The sequence below is a fragment of the Centrocercus urophasianus genome, unplaced genomic scaffold, assembly GCF_019232065.1.
Source record: "Centrocercus urophasianus isolate 14NV4802_14NV808 unplaced genomic scaffold, USGS_Curo_1.0 seq_13, whole genome shotgun sequence".
NCBI classification, from domain to species: domain Eukaryota; kingdom Metazoa; phylum Chordata; class Aves; order Galliformes; family Phasianidae; genus Centrocercus; species Centrocercus urophasianus.
In genome coordinates this window covers 9645770-9673590 of record NW_024884475.1, presented here as the reverse complement: position 1 = coordinate 9673590, position 27821 = coordinate 9645770, and the positions used below count along the sequence as shown (strand labels likewise).

General features: G+C 40.0%; 1 protein-coding gene across 6 annotated transcripts in view; it reads right to left on the bottom strand.

The window, feature by feature from the left end:
• The window catches only part of ABLIM2 (actin binding LIM protein family member 2), a 139459-nt gene extending 123048 nt beyond the window's left edge, over positions 1 to 16411 (bottom strand). For all 6 annotated transcript variants that reach the window (XM_042811924.1, XM_042811918.1, XM_042811921.1 and 3 more), the window contains exon 1: positions 16333 to 16411. In XM_042811924.1, coding sequence (XP_042667858.1) covers positions 16333 to 16348 — 16 coding nt within the window. In that variant the 5' untranslated portion in view covers positions 16349 to 16411. The remainder of the gene's footprint in view (positions 1 to 16332) is intronic.
• Positions 16412 to 27821: the final 11410 nt, after the last annotated feature.

The window sequence follows — 27821 nt, the reverse complement described above, 5'->3', positions numbered from 1 at the left end:
GCGATGCTGCCAAACACAGGCATCACCCAGAAGACAGAGAGGAAGAATTAGGGGAAAGGAAAACACACTGAAGTCTAATCTCCATGTTTTCATGAGTTACAGGCAACAGAGAAATGCCTGAAAGCAGTGATTCTGACTCAGGAGATCTTCTCTGGGTGTGCTATTTACAACAAAAAATGTTTTTTCTTCATGTTTATTTCTTAAGAAAATAGTATTTCAGAAGGAATAGAAGGAATACCTGCATACACTGTTAATTATTCTTCCTAACCAAAAGAATAAAAAGCACCCCAAGTGCTGGTTAACCATTTGCAAAAAAAATTAAAATAAAGACAACAACAACAAGAGCAATGCTGTACCATTCTATATTTAATAGTTATTACTTCAAAAAATTTTTAAAAGATTTTTGATAAAATGCTCCTAGGTAAAGATGGTGCGTGGTAGGTTTTCTATAAGCATGGTAATATTATTTTATTAATAAATGCAGTAGTACAGTGGAATTCAGTATGGTGTTCAAGAGAGTATTCTAATTCCTACACCTTTATTCAATAACAATTTCTGTTCTGCTTTAGAATCTTAAGCTCCCATTTCACAACTGCAGGTCACATTTCACAACTGCAGGTCAAATATAAACAATTCTGGCATGGTTATACCTGCATAGATGTAATCATCAGGTATTTACCAATTGATTGGGCCAATCCAAGTTCTGAGTTCCACTCAGCAAAGTGTAAAGTGGCTCAGAACAGCTTGTTTACTCTTCAGATATGCAGCCAATCTGCCCTTTATTACAACAAAATAACAAGAGTCACCCACGGATTCTCCAGCAAAATGATATTGCCGTGCATTTCCCATTTCTGTATTTGATCTGTTAATAATTGTTAGAAACTAGCAAGACACTGAAATAAGCTAATTTTAATCAAGCTGAAATTGACTTATTTTTTTCATTCATAGTGTACGCTCTGTTTTAGAGCAATAGTAAAGTAATATGTACAAATAACATGTACAAGTAATATGTACAAAGCTAGCAGTGTAACTACCACTTTAAAATGCATTGTTCTACCTATACAGAAAGATTTATTTTGCTTAAAACTGATCCAAACCCTTCTAAATACACTCGGGTCCACTCAAATACTTTAATATGACTGTATGCTAATCCTAAACTTAGTCATGTATTAAATCCACTTATGAGTTGTATGATGAAGTACGAAAATAATTAGAAAATTTAATAAAAGAAATTCTGATATTTTAAAAACTGAATTTGGTCTAATCTTTTCTATAATCTTTTACATAATTTTACAGATGGTTTTAGGTTAACAAGATTCTACCTCTCCTAGACAGATATCTAGGAATTCACTAGTAAACGTGTATGTTTTACATTTATTCCACAGGAAAACAATGGTCTTGAGATTCAACTTGAAATCAATACATGATCTTAAAATTAGCCTAGTTGTAGTAATAGCATATTAAATTAAAATTTAAAAGCTGGGTACTGTATTTTGCAGAAAAATCTACAGAATGTTGGAAATGTATTGTCTTTTTTCTCAGGTCAATTTTGTAAGATTACATCTTTTAATTAGCTGTTGCAGAACAGGAAACGAGATTCTTGAATCCTTTCAGCTGTTCAGTTTATGACTTGCAGAATTAAGTGTGACCCCTTACAAAGCATGGACACACACATCCTGAGACAGGGCTATGGTTTTAAGACAGTCACATTAACTCTCAGTTGAGACATTATGCTGCAGAAGAATTACTTCCATTGAAAGCCTCTCTACAGTTTTTTGGTAGTGCTGCAATAGAATTCCAGAAATGTTGCCTTGCTCTTCTTCTCCAGTTTTAAATAAAAATTTAATCATGCCAAGATCAAATTTAGCACTCACAGAGACTATATTTAGGTCCACATAATAACGTAGGCTTGGAGGCACCTCTGGATGTCATTGTGCCCAGCCTCCCCTTCCGCAGATTCCCCTAGATCAGGTTCCTTAGTTCTGACCTGATGGAAGGACAGAAGGCCACCCCTTCCCCAAACAGCCTGCTCTGCTGCTTTACTGTTGGGGTTTCCCTCCCCCCTTTGATGTCAGTCTGAACTCCCAATGCTGCAACCTGTCACGCTGACTCTTATTCTTCTGTCATGGGAAGATTTTCCTGGAATTATTTTCCTGCCTCCATCTTCTCTGCAGAACATTGGGAAGGAGTGGAAGGCAGTGCTTCAGCATCCCCCCAAACAAACATTCTGTCTGGAACTACCCTGTAGCACGAACATCTCCACAAGTGCATGAGGACATTTTATAGCAGGGAGATTAAAATCAAGCTTCCAAATTCATGTTTAGCATCTACATAAAAACAGCCTGGCATTCAGTGCTCCAAGTTAAAGGTGTTTGACAGCATCTTTGCTCATCTAGATTTTTACAAGACCATCTTCCATCATAACATTGTACCACACAACGCAAGTGATGAAGCAAAACTTTTCTCTCTGAACCTGCCATAATGTACTTGGGATGTTCAAGGCAGGGGAGAGTTAACATTTCTGGATTTGTAATTTAAAACCACTGGATTCTAATAAAGCAGAATCTAAATTTAGGTATACTCATATAAGGAGACACTTTTTTTTTTTTCAGATGCAAAAATCAAAACAACTTTCTTATCTCGCAGTGCTATCAGTGTCATAGTGAAATAGGGGAGAAATGCCATCACTTCAAGTTTATGGATATGCCAAACATACAAAGAAACTAATCTGGCTTAAAAGTCACACACCTGACATCGCACTTTCTGGGGCCAGAATTTAGAGAAGTATTAATTTTGTTGTGATTGTAATTACAGACCCCACTATCATATGGGACATAATCTTAGGCAAAAAGCTTTACTATCCACACAGTACAGTAGTTCCCTTTCAACTCAAATGGTTGGCAGTGTGGTTAGTACTACTCTCCTAACTATGTGATGAAATTTGGCTGACTCTTCCACACAGAAGCTGTGGGAGTTTGAAACAGTTTTGAAACACTTGAGGTTTTAGATTGATACCATCAATGGGAGATATATGATTAAGCAGAAATCTTTTTTTTTTTTTTTTTTCTTAAGTCTAGTTGTAGACGTTTTAACTGCAGAAAAAGGTTGGATTTCACTATTTTTAGTTCTCCTCATCCAGTTCCTGTATGAACAACACAAAATCCTAAGGGAGAAAAAAAAAAGAAGAAAAAAAGAGGCTCTGCTTATATTTTACTTTACAGACATAAATAATGTTGTTAGCAAGTTCTCCTCCAATTTTCCTGCACTACTGCTCTACTTGATAGCTCCATCTCAGGGGTAAGCATAAAGTAAAACAGAAAACCATTTAAAATTCCAGCGATACACTAAAACACCTTGTTCAGAGGAAGAATAACACATTAATGTTGTGCAGTTACATTTCCTTTAAAAAAAGAAAAAAGAAAACTTACAGCTTACCATATTCCTATTGCTGGTTTCTAGTGACTTAGAACTGCACACACCAGAAACACCAGCAAAATCCCCTTCATGCCACTTGGCAGCTTTAGTGTTACAAGCAGAAAGAGGAATAGGGCAGCAGTGACATGCCCAGCACTGAACATCCACAAACCCAGGTGTGACCAAGTGGCCAGAAGGGCCTCACTAGTGTGACAGGCACAGAAGGTCCCAAAACTGACCTCATCTACTTGTAATATTAAATCCTGAGCTGCTGGGTCTGCCTGCATAGATTTTGCCACAATACTTAATTTTCCAGCCCATAGGCAACAGACAGAACACATGTTACTGAAATGACTTAATGCATTAGACTATTTAATTCTGATGTGGAAAATGAGTCACACTCCAAACAGTTTACTATGTTAAAATACCACTGTAGTGACATATTTTATTCTAGTTCTATTTGCTTATTAATTTTATTTCAAATAATAATCAAACCTTGCTCTTGCTTCATAGCGATAGTTTTTAGATGTGCTTGTAACATCCCCTGTAGCTTCCTCAAGATGAATAAACAAAACCATTATCTGAAAATGATGTTTAAATATTTAGTGTCCTGGCATATTCTATCTACTGTTTGTTTGCATTGAATGACATAAACAGCTGCATACTTACAGAACAGGTTATTCAGTTAATTGTTTGAAACAGAGTACTTCACAGACAAAGGGTTTAGGGTGTTCAGCTGTAAAGGATAACATTTTGATATCTACACCTGCAGAAGGAACTTAATCAAAGCAATATAGCAATGGTCTGTGAATAACACTGAAGTCTCCTACATCTAAAATACTTGAGTCAAACATTCTCTAAAAAAAAAAAAAAAATCCTCAAATTTTAAAGTCTAACACACAGAACAGTTTTCAATAAATACAACAGTATGTAATACAGATTTTCTTTTTGCATTCTCATAGTTTCTTTTACTTCAGTAGGACTATAAGTGAAAAAGAATTCATCTAGCCTTGAAATTGAAAATTATTCTAAAATTGATTCCTCAAATAGATGAATAACTTTTAAAATATCACGATGAGCACTAAAAACAAGGAATTTGGTCAAGCAGTGAACAAGAATAATAGCCATTTCAAAACAAGGGCACAATAAAATGCCTACTAAATTTAACTCATTTGTGGATTGGCAGAGATTCTGAAGCCCTATTAACTTGGCGCGTGTTAGTAAAATTAATCCTCTTCCATAAAGCTGCACTTCTTTGATAAGTCAGCATCCCTAGCATTAGAACGTTTACTTTCTTGTGACTCTCTGGACATGCATAAGATAAATTTAACCTATCAGTGCCTTATTCCTGTTCTCCCACAGCATATTTTGGCTGCCATTCCCTATGGGGCTGTAAGCTTCAAGGCTGCCTTTAGTTTCATTTGTGGCTTCACAAGAACAGCCCTGAAGATAAGCTCCAAGTAATTTCTTAAAACAAACTATAAATCCTACAAGATTTGGAGTTCACCTTTCAATATACTTCCGTTTTTTTGTGCCCAGTTAATAAAGCCTGCTATGATGCTGAGGATGTCCTGTGAAGTATCACAGAATGGCCTAAATCAAAAGGGACCCAAAAGACCATCTAGCTCCAGTTCCCTCTTGTTCAGCAGTGTTGCCATCTACTAGGTCAGGCTGCTCAGGGCCCCATCCAACCTGGGAAGATCTCACTGCCGCCACCCAGTACTTGAAGGATGTTTATGAACACAGGGGAGACCAACTTTTTACACGGTGTGACAGAGATAGGAAAAGGAGGAATGGCTAGAAGTGAGACCTAGGTTAGATGTCAGGGAGAAAATCTTTACTCAGAGGGTGGTGAGGCCCTGGCACTGCTGCCCAAAGAAGCTGTGGGCACCCCATTCCTGGAGGTGCTCAGTGCCAGGTTGGATGGGCCCTGAGCAGCCTGAGTTGGTGGGGGGCACTCAGCCCATGGCAGAGGGGTGGAACCAGATGGACTTCAAAATCTCTTCTAATCCAAGCCATTCCTGTCCCCAGGAGATACCATTTGGTGTGCCTTGTCCACTCCATGCCTTTGGACAGTTCTCCTTATTCACAAGATGTACTTTTCTTTACAAACGTTTGGTACGAGTGATTTCACTCTTTTGGAAATACTTCTCACAGTTCGTGGAACCATGAAGTGATCACAGCCTGATGACAAACACATGAATACAGGAATTTGACGTTGCCACACTTATGTAGGAAACACTACAGGACAGTCAATGTGACGCACTTGGGTCAGGGTTTCCCTGAAACCCTGTGATTGTTTCAACTCATTTTTAACAGAAACATTATGTGTGCCTTGGAGCAGATCCACCTTATGTAGACAGATTTTCCCAGTAAACAAGTTTGACTCAGCACAAGCCCTCAGGACTGAAATAGTCTCCACCCCAGTAACTAAGCTCTCAGCTCACTGGGAAGGTCAAAAGCTTAGAGGTATTATCAGTCTGAATCGAAAATATTTTCCAAGTTACCTATTGTATTAACGTGAGTATGACTGATGGAAGCTGAAGAAATTAGATCTTCATCTTATTTCAGTTGGACTATGAAGATCTTCAGCCATCTGACACCCTTCCTTCAGCAAAGCACTGGCATCATTTTCTTCCAATTGCTGACCTAGCCTAGTGTTTGCACCCTGGTCCCATTGCTGCACATACTAGCTTACTGCCTGGGAAATGGCAATGGGTAAACACATCAGGGGCTTTTTCTGCAAAGGCACTGGCCTTTGCTGTGAGGAAAATATTAGCTTAACCCTGCCCCTAGAGCAAAGAGCTGCATGTTATCTCCTTGATGTTATACATAATCTCTAAACAGCTCGAAACAACAGGCAAGTGACAGTGGCAGCTGCTGGCAGGGATCTGCTGGGAAATGTGCACTGCAAGCTGCAGATTCCTTGGTGGGGCTACACAGCTGCAGCTCTGGTGCTAGAGCAGGCAGCCCTTGCATGTAAAATAAAACAAAAAACAAACTCAGGTTTTCCAGGGTTGCCTTTTTTTTTTTTTTTTTAAATAGCTTATGTGCATAGTCTTATTTGACGGCTGACCTTGGTTGTAATCCTGGTTTCTTTTAGGAATGAAGTCTCATGGATATGATCCAGATAGAAACAAAACTTAAGGGGAATATCTAGGCTGCTTAGGGCATGGCATTAACAGCAGGAAGTCAGCCTTATTGCAGTTATACTCAGCTCTGATTTTTCCCTTTCTCTTTCCTTCCTTAAGCCACTGGAAAACCTAATGACTAGATTTTATTTTCCAAACTTGGTGGAAAGCAACAAGAGTTAATTTTCCTTTCTTACTTCTGAAGAGAAACGTCAGTCACTTATGTCAATGCCAAAAAAAGCCCAAAACATATTGAGCTTATACATAGAAAGACAGAGTGACACAGTGGATGTCAGACTTTGCTATTCCTAATTCTTTTCCACTTGACCAATCCTACCAAACACTTCACAAATCCGTTCTTAGCTCCCCTATATGTACACACAGGAGTTAACAAGTCATCTCTCGTGAGAGATCTGCAGCCAACTGATGAAACGTACAATTAAAAAGCTAATTACATTTATGAATATATGTAACATCAACATTACTATAATGAAATTGAATCAAAAGGAAATCCGGACATCAAAGACTGTAAATGTGAAGAGTGATCCATCCTAGCAAAAACTGAATGACTTCTAGAACAAACACAGGAGAAAATTCTGGAGTTTCCTTCCACTTTGGGAGTAAGAACAGTACTGCTGTTTGTGCAGTACATAAAACCTGACACAGAGCCTCCTTGCAAGAGCATGCAGGCAAAATAAACCACAGTCAGATGAAATATAGGGGAAAATTAGTAACAACAGTAATTACAAATAATGCAATTAAGAGGATATGTAGAAAAGCTTTCCAAAGGTTTATTGCATTAACAATTTCCCTTAGGGCATAATATCTTAGAATGTTTACACAGAGGTATGTAACAAAAAGTCTGGGGAAGCTGATAAAAAGAAACTTTAAGAGCTGACAGTGAGATGTAGCAGTCATCTCAGATCACAGCATAGAGAAAGGACAGACAGGAGCATATAGAGCAAGCAGTCTGAGTCACTCCCTCCTGGATGTGGAGCTCTCACTGTCCATCACAAGCCCCTGCTCACTGTTGCTCAAGAGCTATACATAGCTGTCAAGATGAAATGTCAAATAGCCTGCAACCAATATAGGATCTTTGGTAACTGCTAATTCTTCATAGTCCAGCAGTGCCAGTGCAGCAAAAAGTTTCCATACCATATTTTTTTCTTTCCATGCCATAATTATCAAAATTTCCCCAGAAAATTCATAGAGGTTTCCAGCTAATCTGTAGTCATAGAATCACAGGGTTGGAAGGGACCTCAAGGATCACAAATCTCCAACCCCCCTGCCACCTACCTCCACATTTAATGTGAGACCAGGCTGCCCAGGGCCCCACCCAACTGGCCTTGAACACCTCCAGGGACAGGGCATCCACGAACTCTCTGGGCAGCCTGTTCCAGTACCACACCACTCTCTCTGTAAAGAATTTCCCCCTGACATCCAACCTAAATCTCCCCTCCCTCAACTGAAAATCATTTCCCCTTGTCCTGCAGTTACCAACCCTTTCCAAGAGTTGATTCCCCTCCTGTTTGCAGGCTCCCTTTAGGCACTGAAAGGCTGCAATGAGGTCACCCGCAGCCTTCTTTTCTCCAGGCTGAACAAGCCCAGCTCCCTCATCCTGTCTTCATAGGGGAAGTCCTTCACCTTCCAAGATGCCCCAAGAACAAGAGCCATCCTGCCTTCCAGAACCACAGCATGGAGCCATGGGGCACATCATGTTTTGCTATTTACCTACCACAAAGAAGTCACTAAGCGATGCTGGACATACAGTGCCTTCACAGATCCATTTAAAGAAAAAAAAAGTGTTTCTGAAAATATAAAAGAGAACTGCACTTTCCAAGACAGAAGAGTAACTGGTACAAGAAAAAGGGCTCTCAGGAAAAGTGATATATTTGTTTGCTTCTGTTGGCTTTAGGGAAGACAACTGCTCTAACACTTCAGTAGTAAGATATGCAAGTGCAAACAAGAAGTTACATAGAGAAGTAGCAGGAGATCAAGCAACTGAATTTGGTCTATAGACTCTACAGTGCCATAAAAGTAGCTTAAACAAATAACTAGGACTAAATAGAAAGATGGACGTAAGTTCCAGATCTGAAGTTGGTGAGCCTTTCAATGTCCACAGCGCAAATAGCTATGCTGCAAGCACCTGTCCCTCTGCTGAACAGATTGCAGCAGCACTTCAGAAACACATACAAGATAATAATTACCAGCGCTGAAGCCAGGAGTGCCTCCTATGTATTTCCAAAAATATTAAGTACTTTTGTTGACTGAGAAACTGCCTTGTTCTAATTTTTTTGCAGAATGGGTGAATCAAGCAAATCAAGCACTTATCCCACCAACATTATAGCAGCTTTTGACAGCTCTAACTTACAGCCAGGCTTATTCTGCCAACTTCCATTTGCAGCTAGAGCTGTGCACAGCTTTCCAAAATAGCCATGACTATGGCACACTTCTAGCTCTATGTAGACTGTATGTGCTTCAGAGACAATGTGCAGAAAGCCCAGCTGAATGGCAGCATCACTCTCAGTCTCCTCATTAAAGGACACTGACCACACTGTTCCCATGGAAAATGAAGACTGACATTGAGAAAAGCTCTGGCACATCACAAATTAGAATTCTATCTCGAAGGAAGAAAATCTGAATTAGAAATAAGTGCTTATTGCTTCCACAGATTTTCTTGAAAATGCAGTATATAACTTCACTCTGTTGAACTCTAAGGTTTAGAAATAATGGTGTATTAAGGGCCTTCAGCAGAAGCCGAGTTTCAGTATTAGGTAAATTCTAATTAATAATACAGACAAAGTCCAATCTGCTTATCAGGTTAGCTCTATCAAGATACAAATATACACTGAAGTTTATTACCTTGCTGGCTTTCCGCAGACAATGACATTTAGGCCCAGCTATTGAAAAAGAGATTATATTGAGTATTTTGTGTTAAGTATCACTTCATTCCCATCCTGGTCTTTTACAATTTGATCATCTTGTAAGATGTTGCTAAATCCGTTATCCACAGTTCTCAAATCAGGGCAACAGGCACTGCTGGACACAGGGCCCCAGATGGTTAATCTAGGCTGATGCAGGCATCATTATGATCTTAACGTCAATGAATATGACATACAGTAAGACAAAACGCTCATTACTGAAGTCTTGTGTTAGTAAAGATAGAGGCAATGACATATTAAGTCACTATCCAAGGCGGTGTTATCTTAGTTTATCATGAACCGCTATGGCTATTTAAATAAAGATATTGAAATCTTTATTTCTAATTCTGTATTTAGTCACAAAATTAAATGGCTTTACTGCAGGGTGGGGAAAAAAAAAAACCACAAACAACCACAGTAGCACACACTGATTTCACCCACAGGTGACAAACGCTCAGCATTTCTTCAAGTCCCAGTGCTGCTGGAAAAGCCAGATGTTCACACAAAAACTGGTGTTGATTGCGGAGGGGCCCTGGAGCTATGAATATGTAGCCCAAGGAAGAGAATGTGCATCTTCCAGGCAACTGCTCCACAGTTTGTGTCTGTAATACATAAACCCTCTTCCTGATGCAGGAGAACTAGCAAATGCTCTTACGTTACGCCTTCCCCAGAAGAAGCAGGTTTTCACCCTATTTCCTGAGGCCAGTAGAATCAGCAAGGTACTTGGGATGAACCTGCGTGCAGACCTCTGCAGTACCTCCACAGGAGCTCTGAGGCCTTGCTGTAGGATGCATTAAGATAACCACCAAAAATTTGCAGCTGAGTAGGATGCTATTTTCTCAATTTAGACTGGAGTAAGGAAGGAACTATTGAGCACATTGGAACTCAGACCACAAAGCATAATCCCTAGCATTGGCACTCAGCTTGCTGTGTGGCCTGGTTAGCAGAACAGATAGCATATGTGCAAGTTGCAGGGCAAGGTGCTGCCGTTGCTGCCAGACATTGGCTGCAGCACAGACAGACGAGGCTCCAGCTGTTCCAGATTGCCTTGTGTTCCATTTATGTGATTTGGCTGCAAATCCTTTTCTATTCCTGCCTTCCTCTCATCAAGGGTAACACCAGCAACGCAGCCAGCTTCTGTGGTTTACTTTGGTCTCCGTGCCCAACACAATCGTATACACGCAGCCTCAAAGATTAGATCCTCTGTAACTAAAATCGTAACCAAGTGATTGTTTTTACGCTGCTGGTTTGCCAAGCCAAGAGAGACACAGGAGCAAGGCAAACTCCACTAGGCTATGGAAAGTGAACTTGTCAGCTGAACTCTATTCAAGCCCCTTGCTGCACTGTTACAAGGTAAAGAACAGAACTGACTTGCAGATCCAAATGAAGTTTGCAATACTGACAACACCAACAGGAAAGGAAAAGGGCTGTAGAGAATGTGTAAACTGAGCAAAGTAAACAAGAGGAACTGAGATGAAAACAAAGATGAAACTGGAAAAATATTTTTCATGACTTCTAGAGCATTCACATCGTTTAAACTGCAATAGTGCAACAACCTGGGATTTATAAACACACCTCAGTGAACTCTTGACAAGAGTAAAAATAAATGAAGCACAATCTGGACTCAGATCAAGAACTCTCTGAATTAATATTGCATACACACACACACACACACACACATATATATATATATATATATATATATAGCCTATTCATTTAACCTCATCCCCATTTAATGTCGCTTAGAGGGTAAGATCCCAGTGGTTATTTGGAAATCATATAATAGTTAAATGTCTTATGTATTACCTCCGAGGCTTACTGCTACCTGTGAATCCACAAGCCACATACTTGAGAGAGAGAAAAAGAGCTACAATGACCTATTTCCTGAACTGGCAAAAGCTCATATATGACATACTCCAGTAGAACAGGTTCTTTGACTTCTTCTGCATATGATAGATATCAAATCTTAACTCCTACTTCTTCCCTAAAGATTTCACCATATGAACTGTGTCATAGGGATGTACTTTGTTATCCTTTGAAACAGATTCAAAGAAAAACAACTGCCGCGTGCTTACTGCTCCACAATTATTCTGTATTCAGTTATCTCACTCTATAAACCACTAGGAGTGAGGACCTTTATATACATATGTTTATACTTTGTCCCGCAAAACACACTCGGCAAGAGGGAAGGGGAAGAACATGGGATGTTCACATTTCTTCCTCTCCTGATGCATCGGACTGACCTGAGCTAGAAATGACAGAAGGGATACTTGAAAACTTACAAGGAACAGGCTGCTGTATTTATGTGCAATTAGTGTACAATCATAACTGAGGTGCCACATTTGGTCCTTATATCTGTCACGAGGACCAGTTTTGTTGTGTTATTGAATAAAAGTTACAAAAATCACTTAATTCTAAAAAAAATGGTTTCTAATTAGAAAAAACACCATGTTTTGGGAACATTAGAGTCTTTTAAAAATATCTCTAGTGATATCTTATGATTCAAGAATGTTTATTTTTCATGGCTAAATGCAGTTAGATTTGTTTCCCCTTCACTATAGATCAATCAACTTGTACTACAGCTGGAGGAAGATCTCCAAAATAAAGATATTGATCAATTTCACTAACACTAGTTGAAGAATTATTTGTTTTTGCAGAGAAAGGAAGAAAAATGGCTCCTAAAGCAGACAGAACTAATCACTGAGTGGAGCTTATATTCCTCCCACAATTCTTTCTAAAATGGAGAAATAAATAACTCTGGTTCTTGCAAAAGAGGACTCCATCTGAATTTCACAGCACAAGCATCAACTAACCAGCTGTGAAAAAATCCCTCCAACGTTTCAGACAGTAACAGCTCAGGGCCTTGACACACTGCTAATAGATCCTGACATGGGGATATCATCTAAATTCAGAAATATTTGCCCAAAGTATACACTTAAGAATGCCGACAATGAGCCAGCAAATTGTCCAATAATCTCAAAGCCCTCTCCACCTCCCTGTGTGAATGAATGAGGGAGGAGGAGCAGCACTACACTTCCACTTGAATATGCTTAATTCACTACAATGACTGCTTTGCTCAAAAACCTCCCCCATCAAGACTGGGAAAGGCTGCTCTGAAGTTCCAGTTACCAAAAGTAAGGAGAGACATTTCCACAGCCTGTATTTGGGGGTCTGTGAACTGCATAAAGGAGAATGATTTGCCAAAGCAGGAAAAAACAGCCATGAGAGTTCCATACCCTTCCTTGATATTGACCAGTCCATAGCACAGAATGAGGGAAAAAAGGGAGAAAGCTCAGTAGCCATGCTTTTATTGATTTTTCAACATCTTTTTTAAGCTCTTCACTTTTCTTAGCCCTCCATTTAATGAGAATAGAATATTGGGCATTAACTACGTAAGATATTAATGTCCTGAGAAATAGAACCAGAAGTACTTTGCCAGTGTGCAGAAATAGCAGCCAGCTGCAGGCAGAAGTGCAGCCACACTGGGTGCTCAGCACTGCACAGATACTACATGCAGTCAGACAAGCAGAGGTGGCTTACAGTCATACATCCAGGCTTACTGAAGCAGTACTAGCCACCTTTCCTGTCTGAGCAGTGCCTGGGACATCCTGCAATCAGAAGTTTCAGCTGAGGCAGATATCCCCTGATAACCTTTTCCCACCTATTTCATCTTCTTGTGGCACTGTTCAATATTCTTACCAGCTAAAAAATATAATGTTATGGAGAATTATCTTCAACCAAAAAAATACCTTAAAGAAGCATAAGATACAGCTTCCTTGTATATTCCATGCAATTCAACTTCAGGCCAAAGAATTACCATCAGGAAACACGTGCCACTGCTTATTTTTTTTCAGCAGTATTGTACCAAGGCTAAAACAGCAAGGAAAGGAAGTAGTTCTAATTCTTTTTAATTACAACACTTCAAGGACTGTGCATTTTGATCTGCACACATACATATTTCATTAGCTGGTGAACTCCAAAGCAAGGAGACCTCTTGCTTCTCCCATCCAGTAATTTAATGCTCTCTTCTACCAGTGCTCAAAGCAAAGAGCTGAAAGTAAAACTGTATCTAACTGTAAAATACAATACAGCCTAAAACAGTCACGCTATTGTTCTTATTGGCATATTTGCATGTGAACTTTCAAAAGGAATTAAACTTCTTCACAGTATGGCAAACCTGTGGGACCAGCCTGTGCTGCCATGATTTTGCCCCATTCGAGTTGTGAAACTCTCATCACCTGCTTTCTGACCCACACAACCAAGTTTTCCCTCTGATGGAGTAGTTTAGAGACTAAATAGACACGTGAATTTGTGTCAGGACATCCAATTTAATCTAATCTAAGTTAATACACACCGTTCGTAATTAGCTTTGTGATTCTTTTTGCACTCAGATAATCGACACCATGATAGCCTATTTCTGGGAACTGATGGGAACTAGTTTTCTCAATTTTAAATTTTTAACCTTCTTCTAGCTATGATTTCAAGATGGCAAAGAACTGAACTAACAGACTGATCACGTTATTATAAATTCTTGAGTTACACTTACAATCCTGAACGTACAGTCATTCCATGCAACTCTCCTAGGTAAAAAGGGTGTGAGTGAGTGGGTCTTTGTTCAAACTATTTTCAGCCAAAATCAGGGGAAAGCACATGAAATTCAGCTGAGGGGAAATCACATATAAGAAAATCAAATTATGACAAAAATATAATACATTTGAGCTGAGTTTTCCTCTGCCACATGGTCATATATTTTCTAGATTTAAAACTATGCCATTAGTCTGTAGTCTGTTAATACAGAATGACATTTCAAAGTACATACTATTGAGCCATTATTATCATATTCCCCAATATAAACATTTGTACATCTAAAGCCAAATGTTATATATACAGAGGACATGGACTGAGCAAAGGTTTCTGGAGCAGCAAGCATTGAAGTACAAAGATCGGCTTCATCTCAGGGATGCTCTGGATTCCTTGAACACTACATGGGGCTGATTTTGCCACCAAATTTCATCCAATTTTCTTTGCAGAGACAGAAACATCCTTCTGCTACAGTAACATCACCAAGCTTTGAATTACAGCCTTTCCAGAGTAATTTTTGTGGAAAACTTTTGTAAACAGTAATTTTACAAAAGCTAGCTGTGGCATTAAATCTGGTGTACGACACTTGCTCCATTGATGTAAACGGAAAATTTCAATCAACTTCAGAGAGAACGGGCGAGATCCTCACATTTAATTTATTGTAGAATTCACTGTAAATTGTTTACTCAGTCCACACAGACAGGCAACAGGGAAATATGGAAACATCAAAGCTGAAGCGATACTGAAAACCAATGCTCCTAAACTACCAGTTATACTTTCAAATGAGAGCTAGGAAGTCTCAGGGGTTTTTTTCCACTCTTATACTCAGGCTGTTATTTTTATCTTGGCACTGTTCATTTTTGCTATTTCTTTACATCATGTTTGGTGCAATTACAGAGACAGAACTGTGTCAAGTCTCATCTGCACTCTTACTCACTAACTCTTCTTCTGGGTTTATAACTCTGCAACCTATTGAATTTGTGTTTAAAACATTCTTGAGATGCAACTCTGGAATTTTCTGTTCCCTCTACCAACCTCAGTTCAACTGCTACAGTATTTAAATGTTTCACAGTATTGCATATTCTTCCACTGGAGGTTACAGCTTGGTAAACGGATACGACTCTGTGCGCCACTTTTATCATTTTCAATGCAGATGTCACCATCCTTGTTAACCATCTAGATTCCTTTAAAGTCAGAGGAAAGGCTCAGGATTTCCATTCCTGCTCTGTTCCCACCTGTGCCCCTACGCACCTGCCCCAGCCAGGGCTTTCCCTGAGGGCTGGAAACACAGACCACACAGGAGAGCAGCTGACAGGAATGCAGGACAATACCGATGCTTCCAATAGAGGAAATGGAAAGCTACATTTTGATCTGAGGTCTCTGGCAGGTGTTTGACCTCAGGTCTCTCATTGCTCCAACAGGGAGCAATGCCCCTCGTTGTTTGTGCTGCACTCCCGTTTGGCTTGCTGTGAGGATGTGGTGTGATTAAGCATGTTGACATACAGAGTCAGCACGTAATTGCAGCTATTCCACATCTCCTTGTCGTTGTGGCAGAGGGTATATTTAGCCACTATGGTTATGCTCAGAAATGAAATATACAATAAGCTCTCAAAGCCTCCCCCTTCCTTAAGCATAAGCCTGTGTTTGCCTTAAAGACTGTAATATTTGGTGATCAGCTGCGCTCTGAAGCAACCACCCCCTGTGCCACCCGATGCAGACAAACGCTGAATCGCTGGAAAACACAATTCCGAGCCAGTTCTCAAATACTGCTTGTGTCATGGCATGAATTACTTTCACATCGCCCTAGGCAACTAGATCTCCTGCGTGGAAATCCTACCCGAGGTTCCGATGAAATCTCCGTGATTTTCCCCTCCGCTGCCACCACGCTCGGCCAGGAGCAGAGGCCGAACTCTCACCCCAAATACCCCCACCCAAATAGCCCCGGCTGTGCGGGAGGGGCAGGGGCTGGACGCAGCTCCACACGCCGCACGCATCGCCGGAGGCAGCGGTTGCCGAGCCCACCCGGGAGGCTCGCAATGGGGCTGCGGGCGGTGCCCGGAGCGAGGGCGGCCCCAATGGAGCACCCGGCTCGGCACGATCTCTCCCGACATCCGCAGCTTCCCCTGCGCTGCGACAGCGACAGCTCCCCTCGGAGATACACAGACATCTCATTTATTTTTCTTATCTTCCAAACAGACAACCCTCAGCTCGCTCTCCCCGCACCGCAACAGATCCCAGCGCCTTCCCCAGCCCCGGGCAGTGTTAGCGGGTGGCTCGCCGCCTACCTGTGCCGGTGCTCATGGCGTGCAGAGGGGCCGCACCCGCCACCCCGTTCCGTTCCGCTCCGTTCCGCCGTCACCGCGCCCCCGCGGGCGGTACCGGGCCCATCCCCGCCCGCAGCGGGGCAGGCGGCTCGGCTCCGCCCCGCCGCCAGGTGCCCGCACCCCCTGAACGGCCCCGACGCGGCGGGCACCTTGGGTAGTGTAGGCAGCCCCACGGACTACATCCCCCTCCGTGCCTTGCTGCTCCTGCGGGCAGCGCTGCTGCAGCTCTTCCCCCCTCCCCATTCCCACCTGCTGCTCTGTGCTCCACGAGTGAGGTCGTCTTCTGCATCATCCCGCCCTGCTGGTGCGCGGCTGGTGCGTTCGCCGAAGCAAGTCGGTGCGCAGGTGCTTTAGCATGTCCCCCGACGCCTGGAGTATGGAGATGAGGGTGTTTGCGCTGTTCCTCGGCTCGGCCTGCACTCCAGGCAGCGCTGTACCACAGATGTCTGGCAGCACGTCTAGTTATTAAGGAGAAAGGCAGTGCTTTCTGGAGCAGGTGAACTCTCACCCATCCTTCATATCAGAAATGAAAAAAAGTCACAGTGGTTTATAGAAGCCAGCCTACCCAGCTGTCTAAAAATTAAGTACTATAGTTTTAGTAGAAACTATGTTTAAAAAAAAAAATATCAATTTTAAGAAACCTAGATAAGTTCAGCTCTAATTACATAACATAGCCTTGCATAGCTCCTCTTATGTGGAGCTGAGAGTTCAGAGCAGCTCAGCATTGCAGTGGGAGAAAGCAGGACTGTGGGTAAAGTTGCTTTGCATTCACATGAAGCAAATCTAGGATTAAGAGCACCTGGAAATAATCAGTACCACCAGGAAGACTATGACTCTACAATAAGGATGAGACAATCTATGCTGCCTAGAGAGGTTATGGATAGCCCACTCCAGAGGTGTTTAAGGCTGATTGGATGGAGCCCTGGCAGCTTGATCTGGTGGGTGGCCTACAGCAGGCGGTTGGAACTGGAAGGGATTGAAGATCTTTCCAACCTAAGCTATGATTCTGTGAATCCAGTGTCCTGTTTCTGACAGTTGCTAGCAGGGGCTATCAACAGAGGGGACTCCCTGAGCCAGGTGTGCATTCTTTGTGTTGAAGAACCTTGCATTTTCTTTCATTATCTTATTCAGTTGTTTGAATCCATGCACACTTTATGGCACCCACAACATTCTGCATGAGGAATTTCATAGTTAACTGTATTCTGTGAAGAGCCACCTACTTTTTGCTCAACATGCTACTTGCTATCTTCGTTAGAAGGAACAGCAAACATACTGTTCCCTATGCACTTTCTCTGTGTCACTCGTGGGTCTCCTCTATCAGATTCCACTCTTTTAATGTATTAACTCCTCCCTTAAAACTCTTTTTTTAGAACTTTAGCAGCTGCTGTCACTTCCTATCATTAATTGGGGAAGTGCATCATTGACTGTTTAACAGAATGTTTTCTTTGCTGCTTTCATTACCTATTTTCCACTCTGCAGTCATCCACCATCCATTTTCCACGGAAAACTTTCTTGGGCTGCCCAGCTGTGCTGAAGCAGCTGTGTTGCTGTTAGCCTTTAAAGCTCCATTAAGTTGCAGAGTATTTGTGAATATCCATGTGTTCATATATGATATGTATCACAGTAGTAGAAATATGTAGAGAATCTCAATCGTGGCTGTGCAGCATCCGTCTTGTCTTAGTTCTGCATTCATACTAATGAGATCTGGCTTCCAGCATCACTGCAATTTGCGTAATAATTTAATCATTAAATATCTTTGCATATAATAACCATCATGAGTTCAAGGCATTCTCAGAGTGATGCTGGTAAGCCTGTGGCTATGTGGAATTATTGCTTTGAAAGCTAAATGAGATATAACGTGCTGTATCAAAAACAGTGGATATTCAATCAGAATTGGATGTAACAAAAATAAACTGCTTTAGGGCTGAGTTTGATTCCTCCTGCACTGCTGCTCAGTGGAAAGGATACTAAAGCCTTTGCTTCTTCCTCATTGCAGAGAGAACACAGGTCTATGAGAGGAATGCTGAAGTTCAGACTTATGTTAACAATCAAAATCTCAGGATAATAAGCAGTCATCTCTTGATGGCATTTTTAAAAGCAATCAGCTTGTCCAGATACTGCAAAGAAGGCTGAAAAATCAGCCTCTGAAATGTCAGCATTTTGCACCACTTCCATCATTAGTGGAAGGTGAAATGGGATGCGACAATCCAGATGATTTTCTCTGCACCAAATCCTCAATGCCATCCTGGAGGAACACAGAAAAAATGTATACAAAAAAGAGTTTACTTTCCTTGTATGCAATTTTTTTCTGGTGTTTCTTCACTAATGTTACTCAGGGGAGTTGGAGTAGATGATCTTTAAAGATTCCTTACAACCCAAACCATTGTATGATTCTAAGAAATCATAATGCATTTTACTCTCACTGTGTACATGAACTGTATTTCTTAAATATATTCACATTTCATTCTTTTACATTAGTTCTACTGGAAAAAAATTATCTTTCTGTTGAACCACTCCAGCTATCAGAAATGCATCTGTGGCAAATAAGGCAATATGGCTCATATTTCATTTTCCCCACTTCCAGAAAAAAGATGGATATAGTCAGGTTCTTCCTCTAAGGCATTATGTGATACTCCAGTGTGACAGAATTATGTATGGTTTCATTTAAAGGGGAAAAGCATGCGCATTTAAATATAAGATAAACCAGAAAAATCAATAAAGCATACATTCATGGATAGAATTAAGCATTACACTTAGCAGCGTGCATGTTCTTGTTCTCATGTGTGCTTCTGGATGTTAAGTAATTACAGCAGATTGAAGGTCTGACAAAATATGTATTCTTGCTGAAGCAGCTTGCAGTTTTGCAAGAAACCTTTTTCAAGAATCCTAGACATTTATTTATTTTTTCCTCAAGTGAAGTTAACCACACTGCAAAGTGTTTGCCTTTCTTCATTTTCTCATTTTTATTGCTCTTAAAATTTGCAACAGTTCAATGGTTGTAATATTCAATTACTAATAATGATATTTAAATACAGTTTTGCAGCAAGATTGTTATACAATATAATTATTCAGTGTTTTTCTTGAGAAAATCCAGATGAAGCAAGCAAAAAGGTTGGGTTTTTTTCATTGTTTTTTGTTATTTTATTCTTTTTTTTTTTCCTGGCATTCCTCGTATTTGCAACAATGTGGAAACCATAGGCTTCCCAGTAAAATTATTTCTTTTATTTAATTTTTTTTGTCTGCAAAGGTTTTTAGGTTATTGCCAATGTAATTTGAAAGGAGCCCATTGGTGGGAACTTGCTGCTCTGCATGAGGAATGAAGCAGAATCCTTATCTCTTCAGCACAAAAAGAAAAAAAAGCTTAATTGTGAAAAACCACTACTATGGTTTAATATTTTCACACACGTTCAAGCGTCTGTTTTACCTGATGATGAAGGATGAGAAGTTGGAACTCTCCTTCACGTTCAAAGCTGATGTGGTACCAAGGGGTATTCAGGGCAGCATGGTGTGAAACCTAAAAAATAAAATAAGAACTGAGATAAGATGCCTAATTGTTAGACTTGTATTCGCTCCAAGTTGCTTTGACAACTATTGGATCTCCTAAAAGATGAAAAGCAGTCTTGCAATTTACAGTAATTTGTTTTGAAGAGCTTATGTCTTAAGTGACAAATTATCCCTCAAATGCTTGCCATAAATTTCCAGAAATTTGTCATTTTCCCATTACTTCAAAAATAGCAATTCTTTCTATCACTGAACATGGTGTCCCACAGCCCATGAGGCCCCCCTTCTGCTTTTTGCTACCTCTCTTTTGTTTGAAGAAACCTCCCTGAATATCTGTATGTTAAAAACATTTCTGCTTTTATTTTCAGTTTTGTCTCTCAGGAATCCAGGACTGGACTGCTTTGGGTTACAACCTCAGCTACTCTAATTGTATGTCTAATCCTCAGTTCAAGTTCCTATCCACAGAAAGAGGTTGGAACTAGATGATCTTTGAGGTCCCTTCCAACCCAAGCAATTCTATGATTCTAAGTTATGAATTGTTCACTATTTAGGCTAGCATATTCAGACTACTATATCAGGGAATTTTTGGCTCTAGGAGAGCTGCCAAAACCCGCAGGCTCATGTTTGCAATCTGTGGGTGCCTGTGGCAGTGCGTACCTCTCCATCTTGTGCCTGGGATTGTCATGTGCTGCTGTGGGCACTGATAGTAAATAAAACATAAGTCAACCTGAAGTTTCCAAAGAGTAGCAGGCTGGGATCTTAAAATGAGATTCTGGCTATGAAAATAAATGTATGGCTATTTGCTAAGCTAGATGTACACATGTTTAGAAATAACGAATTAGTGTGAAGCTGCTGTAATGAAATAATAACAGAGCACTACATAGAGTTGTCTGCACTGCAACGTCAAGATGTCAGAACAACTTTTATGTAGAGCTCCTCTCACTGTGGGCAGAATAAAAATACTACATCAGCAGTTTTAAGTTAGAATTCAATTACCCATTGCAAACCTAAATGCGTTATGATCAGTAGGTGAAATATAACTCCAAGGCGAACTTTGCAAACAGAAAGAATGGAATAACATCAAAGGGAGCAATGGCAGAGGATGAAAGAAATCTCTGTTACAACGAGACAATCAAGGACTGTTCTCTCATGTCAGCAGTTAGCTTTTGGGAAGTTGGTCAGAACAAATAAATTGTAATATGGGAGACTGCTGTGTGTGACAGGAAGTCGAATAGGTAATGCTGGCATCACTGTGCAATTTATACATGAGAATGACAACCACATTGGTTATAGAAATAAAATGTCAGAAATATAAAAACAAAGAATGGTTTGAGGAAGAGCCAAGATTAGGCATTAACAATTGAAAAATCACAACTGCCCATGCAAAAACATTGAGGAAAATTGAACTTGAGAACAGCAAATCAAATCCGCAAGTATTCCAATGCAACATTACACTGCTGATGTAGCCAGCAGAACCAGTCTTCCTGCCTGTAACCTCGTAAATAACTTTGCTTTCTGGAGCAAGCAAAGCGACAACTCTTATACTGCCCCCTTTGTGCCTGTTGCAGAGGGGTTAGCACTCATTAAGCATATTGTGATCTCTTGCAGATGTGACTTCTTGATCAAATTACTGTTTATGTGAAGCTACAGCTTCTCATTCCACATGTATGACTGTACGTAAGCCCACAGGCCCTGGGACAATGTAATTCTGTACTCTGCAGGACTGGCTGATATATGCTGGCTTCCCACCATTAATCTCATATTGCATCTCTAACAGTTCTACTGTAAAAGAAACGCCGAGCCATGTTAGCAGAATTTAGGCTTATACTGGGTGACGAAATTCATACATAGCACCATGTGCAAGTGAGGCTTTGCTGGAGATCCATGACAGCTTACAGAAGCTTTCACCACTCTCTGCCAGGGAATATACCTGGCCTGAAAGCATCAGCCCCCAGAAAATGCTGCTGTGACAGAACGCTTCTGTGTATTTCCCCTGCTGCAGCAGAGCTGTCGTCTGCTATCAGTATTGCTTCCTAGGTTCAGTGATACAAGCTGAAGTTCCCAGTCTTTAGGTAATGACCTACCTGAAAGACTGCTTCTTAGCTGAGGTTTGTGGATAGTGTATGCAGAGAAATCTCCAGGAAAATAAGGAAAAACAGAAGAATAATACGTATAAATTCCCAAATATGGGAAATAAATTGAATAAACATTACTGAATATAAAGTATTGACACAAGACACATACTGTATATTTTATGTAGTGAGCCCAGAATGTGTTAACGCTTATTATAAATTTTCTTTTTAGTTGAATGAGCATAAATGTAGTTAAAATCTGTTCATAGCATTCCCCCACATAGTCATACCTTAACATAACTGTGGTCTATGATTGCACTAACAGAGACAAATAATAAGCATCTCCACCCTCAAAACTGAGAGCCTTATATTTATGTAAAGTATATTTCACTGAATCAGAAGGCCATAAAAAGAGCCGTAAGGTTATTCGAAAGCTGAAATTCAAACTGGAAGCAGCTCAAGTTCTGATGATTTTCAGATCCACATCAGCAAATCATATACTGTGCCTCAGATCTTCTCTATTAAGTAGAAAATCTTTACTCATATTTCACAAGATTTTTGGTGTGCTGTGTCTTTAAAGATTTTATTCTTCTTCTAGAAAATGCCGCATGAATCGTGTCAAGGTTAGACATGGAAATAGCAGAAAGTGTTGGCCTTGTTATGTTTATTACCTTTGTTTCGTAATTCTGTTGTGGTGCCGTTGGCCAAATACATAAAAGAGGAAAAATGTTCCTAGGAGAAGTTGTAACTTCAGATCTCTGGACAGAGCTACAACGAATGGGCACTGTTCTGCACACAGGAGCCCTTCTTTCAGATCTCAACTAGGTGGCAGCAGTATTTTGGAAAAATCCCAAGCTTCTCTGCTGGCTTTACATGGGTGCAGAAATTTGTGGTTATATGTTAAAGTCAGAATTATCAATGTAGGATTCTCTGTTTTGGAGATCTTTCAGGGACAGGAGACATTAATTCCAAGAAGATATTACTTTGTGCTACCCTGAACAAAGGGAAAACACTCATGTGGCATACCGCTAGCATTCATTCCATTGTACACAGAGGTTAACTTATGCTAAACTGCATTGCATCTCATGAGTGGCGCAAAGACCATATGATAATAAATCACAGTTTTATGACTATAACTAGAACGGTGGCTCTCCATCACTCTGGGTCCTCCAGGCATTCCCTCAGGCATATTCTTTTGCAGAACATAAGCAGAGCCCAAACCAAAACTGTTTTCACTCAGTCCACATCAAAATATCTTTCCTCCGTGCTGGATGCTTAAATCGTTATTTATTTCCTCAGTACCAAAATCTGCATTCTGTGTATAGCCAATCTCCAATAAATAAAGTTTTCTCATAATATGTTTTCTACCACCAATCAGAACCACAAACAAGGTAGCTAAAATTTTAGCACTGAAGATTTTGTCACACAGCTATTAGAAGTCTTTTTATGCACCACAGAAATGCTTTAGCACACCAGCCAGAGAAAAAAAGGAATATTTAGAGAGAACTACAAGAAGGTTTATTAAATGTTATGCTTCTATACAAATCCTTAGAAGGGAAAAGAAACTGAAGCAGAGCAGTTATTCATTTCCACTCCTCGTTCTGTTGTAATATTCATCTTTTGTTAAAATCATGTCTTTCCCTTTCACTTTAGCTTTCAGTCCTCACAACAAACACATTCAAATGTATGAAATCAATGTATCATCACAGAGTTATTTCTTGGGTAACTATAGGACGGTTACTTTTGTTATTTTCTTTCTTCAAGAATTTACTCTTATTTCTACTAGAAAACTTCAAGCAACTGGAAATGATACAGAAAAATCAATCCACCTGATTATGAAAGAAAGTGCCAGTTTTCCTTTCAGTTACCAACAATGCTATAAAAGGTAGCTTTGATGTTAGTGAAGACGAAGGAAGGTTTTGTAGGCTTTATATTGAAATTTGGATAGAATGAAATTGGGACAACTGTTATTTCATCTTTGTTATTCCTCTTAATACTTGGAGTTTTTTAGAAGAGTGGTACTGTTGCCTCCTTATTAAAATATTATATATGTTCTCAGTATTCTTCAGGCTTTGTTTATCTAAATAGGGCTTGTTAATTCTCTTGGTGAAGACGACATTGGGAACTGAATTAAAAAAAAAAAAAAAAGCAAAAAAACAATGCTAGCAATGACAAATTAGGAAAAGCTTATTGCCTGTACTGGAGCCTGTGGGTACAGACTCTGATGGCTTTGGTTTGGGAGCAAAAGTAAAAGCTTCCTTTGTGATTAAAAATGTTGTGAATTACAGTATGGTGTTGTGCCTGTGGGTCAGAAAATGAATCACAGTAATCCAGAAAGTAAAGGAAGGAGAAATCATGTCTTCCAAGCGGTAAAGATGAATTACCCATTTTTATTATGAGCTGATGAAGCTATTCTAGAAGGGGCGTGCAGTTTGTTGTTGCTCTGTGATTATTTTTTTTTTCTCTCTCTTATATGTGGAAGCTTAAAATCCATGTCATGTCTGAAATAGACCAGGGAGTCCTAGCATGTCTTGAACTTCTGGCCTGGAATAGGAGCCTGAATGTTTTTGCTGGTAGGAGGAGCATGTTGGTTTTTTGGTCCCTGGCCAAAAATGCCCTCAGGCTGGTAGCAGTGACTCTCAGGAGTTGTTGAACTTAGGAAGAAGCTTTGTCAGGTGTGTGACAAGCTGTGGCTTGTGGCTAGGAATAGCGAGCTTAATAGCATCTATTATTAGCATGTATAATTGTAAGTACTCTGCACTGTTGTTTGGTGAGCTGGGTAAATAGCTGAGGAACAGTACTTAAGCAGCTGGATGTTTTGACTCAGCGTTTTCCTGCAGACTACAAGGCGACAGTGTTTCCTTGAAGATGGATGAAAGTATATTTTTCTTTTCATGTTTTCTGTTTTTCCTTTCCAGCCCAGCCTGTGGAGCTGGGATGGTGTTTTTTCGAAGCCTGGGGAAAGTAAAACTATTTGGTTCCAAACAGGCAGGGGAAAGGATGACAGGATTCCGGGAGAAAACACTTTAACTCCTTACCCAACTACACAGGCAGTCACCACGGAGAGATAATGCCTTAATCAAAAGGAAACATATGGCTAAACCTATTTTTATGGAAGCTTTGTGTAACTTGTGAAACATCAACACAATAACATCCATGAATATCAATAAGCCTGTTAAGTATATATATATATATGTATATATAATATATATAAATATGTATATATAAATTATTTTTGTGAGTTTGTTACTGTAGGTTCACACTGCAAACTGTGTACATTTCACAAGTGTGTGCTCAGCTGGTGTTTGTCTTAAGATTGTAGTTCTGGTTGCGTTACACTGTTGATATATAGTGTACGTTTGGTTGTTTAAGTGAGTATACTTCAGCTGCTGGATGAAATAGAAATCGAGAGGCTGGTTTAGACAAGAAAGCAGTATCTTGCATGAATCCTAGCTTGTCATGCCACCCATATGTAGTGAAGAATACTGATCTGAGCAAAGCATTGTATAGAAGAGGATCTTTTTATTATAGGATTAAGCAAGGGAAAATAACTTCTGTGACATTTAGTGGGCTTGAGATAAAAGACTATCAGGCGGCAATTTAATAAAGCACATAGACTTCTCTGCAAGATTTGTTCTTTGCTATCAGGTAGCAGTTACTGGTTACAAATATCTTACGTTTCAATGCGCTGAAGTGCTAAACTTGATCCCTTTGGTAGAGGGCCAAAATATTCCTTTATACATGTGTCTGCAGCTGTGATGGAAGAGTAGTTATAATGGAAGGTGTAGCCTGGCCTGAATATTAAAATGTGTTGTTTTTCCCAGTGCAGGCTGCTGCTATGAAAAGCTGTTGGACAAACATGTAGCTACAGAAGGGCAGACAAACAGGATGATGAACAGCAGTGCTAGAGAGAGACAATTAGAGGAAGTCTTTTTTTTTTTTTTTTTCCCCATATGCTATGTCCTCCTGGCAGCTTCTTTTAATAATCCTGAAAAGAATAGGGGCTACACGTGTAAACAGGCTCATTAGGTCAGCTTGTAATTTGAATAGTTTTAATGAAGATTCTGAAGCCTGCTCTTTCAGGTATGGAAACCTGAGCAGGTGACACAATTCATGTGCAGCAAATCTCAGTGTGATTAAAATGTAACCTACTAGATGTGATCACTGGTACAGAAACTACCCTGATACCTTTGTCTTTTTCCTGTTTGCTATGGTATATTTATCTCCGCAGTTACTTCGTGGATCAGCCTTACATAACTTCAGTAAGGCTATTGAGTTGCTTTTCTGTAATGCGGGTTGGTCCTGTTTTTGAGAAGGCAGAAGGACAAATATTTGATAATGTTATCCTCAAGCTGAAAACTGTGTTTTCCTGTTTCCACTTTTCTATGTGTCAGCAGACATCTCGAGTAAAATCGCAGAGGATAGCTGAAGAAGAAAGTACTGAACAGAGAACCAAGCAAACTGCAGCTCATTTGTTGATATTTTTACGTGTTTCCTTAAAGATGATGTGAATCTCCTGATTTCACTTTTCTAAAATAACTGTGTGATTTTTAGAGACACACAAAACAGCAGTATATGCATACAGATTCTGCAGTGATGTCACTGTAGAAACAGAGGGTGGAAGGTTAGTATTCATTACGGGGAAAATAGTTTTCAATTCCTCCCCCCCACACACAAAAAAGAAAGTCAAGGTGATGATAGGAATAACAGTGAAGAACTGAAGTTATAAAATATGACTGAAGATAATTCTATAGTATAAAAATAATACAAATGTGACAAAGATTTAGACATATGAAAAAGTAATAGAAAACTTGTTTGTAAAATGGTTACAGAAATATGATATTTCCTGCTCTAGGCATAGCTACTTTACAAATTATTTGGCACTAGAACAGAAGCTCGTATACTGTGTCATGCAGCAATATCAAATCAGTTCCAATGGGAGAAAAGCCATGCGGGATGGCTGGTTAGGTGTGATTTGTACAATTACTTGAATACCTTCCAACTTGATAATTTCTTGAAGGATGAAATGTTCCCAAGCACACTGCAGGAACAGATTGGCTGATCTGTGTGAAGTTGCATTTGTAATTCATGTTAATTTAGCATAATAGGATCATGTAAGGTAAGCAAGAGTATAATCTGTAATTAATCACTTTTTTTTATAAAGTCTAAAAGCAACTTAAGTGCATGTTGCAGTTTTGCTGACTAAAGATGTCTGTGATGCCAGGTTGTGGGCAGGCACTATTTGTTCTGTCCTCCACTGAGATACTGAAGACAGCCCATGCCACTGCTATTTGAGGTACTCAGTGCTTACCCACAACACAATGGTGTGTGGAACTTTCAGTACTTAAGGCAGGAAGAGAAGGTAGAAACTAAGTTACCTTCATCTCAGTCTGGAGGGCAAAAATCCAACAAATTTGGAGTATAGTGGATTCTTTTTCCTTCCCTTGCCTTTGTGGCAGGGAGATCACTGACAAAGTCTTGTGATAGAGATCACTGTCAGGTATTCTTCACAAGGCTTTTTCAAGGTGGGAGAATGACAAAAAATCAAAGTCTGTGGTCAAAAGCAAATGAGAAACAAAACCTCGTGCTGCACTTGAAGGTCTATTTGTTGCTGTCTGAACAATGCTTGCTTAGCACAATGGCTTGGATATGTCCCATGAAACCTTTTAGTAGCTAATGCAAAATGCCAAAATGACTTATTGCTTTGAAAAGCAGGCATAAGTGACTGAGCCTTCCAGCACGTTTGATACATTTTTGCTTTGCATGATGAACTTTAGTAGCTCAATTTCCTGCTCTTGAAAGTTTTTTTGTTGTTGTCTTTCCCCCCCAAACAAGTTTTTCAATTAACCGTATCAGTTAATAGACAACTTTTTGTAC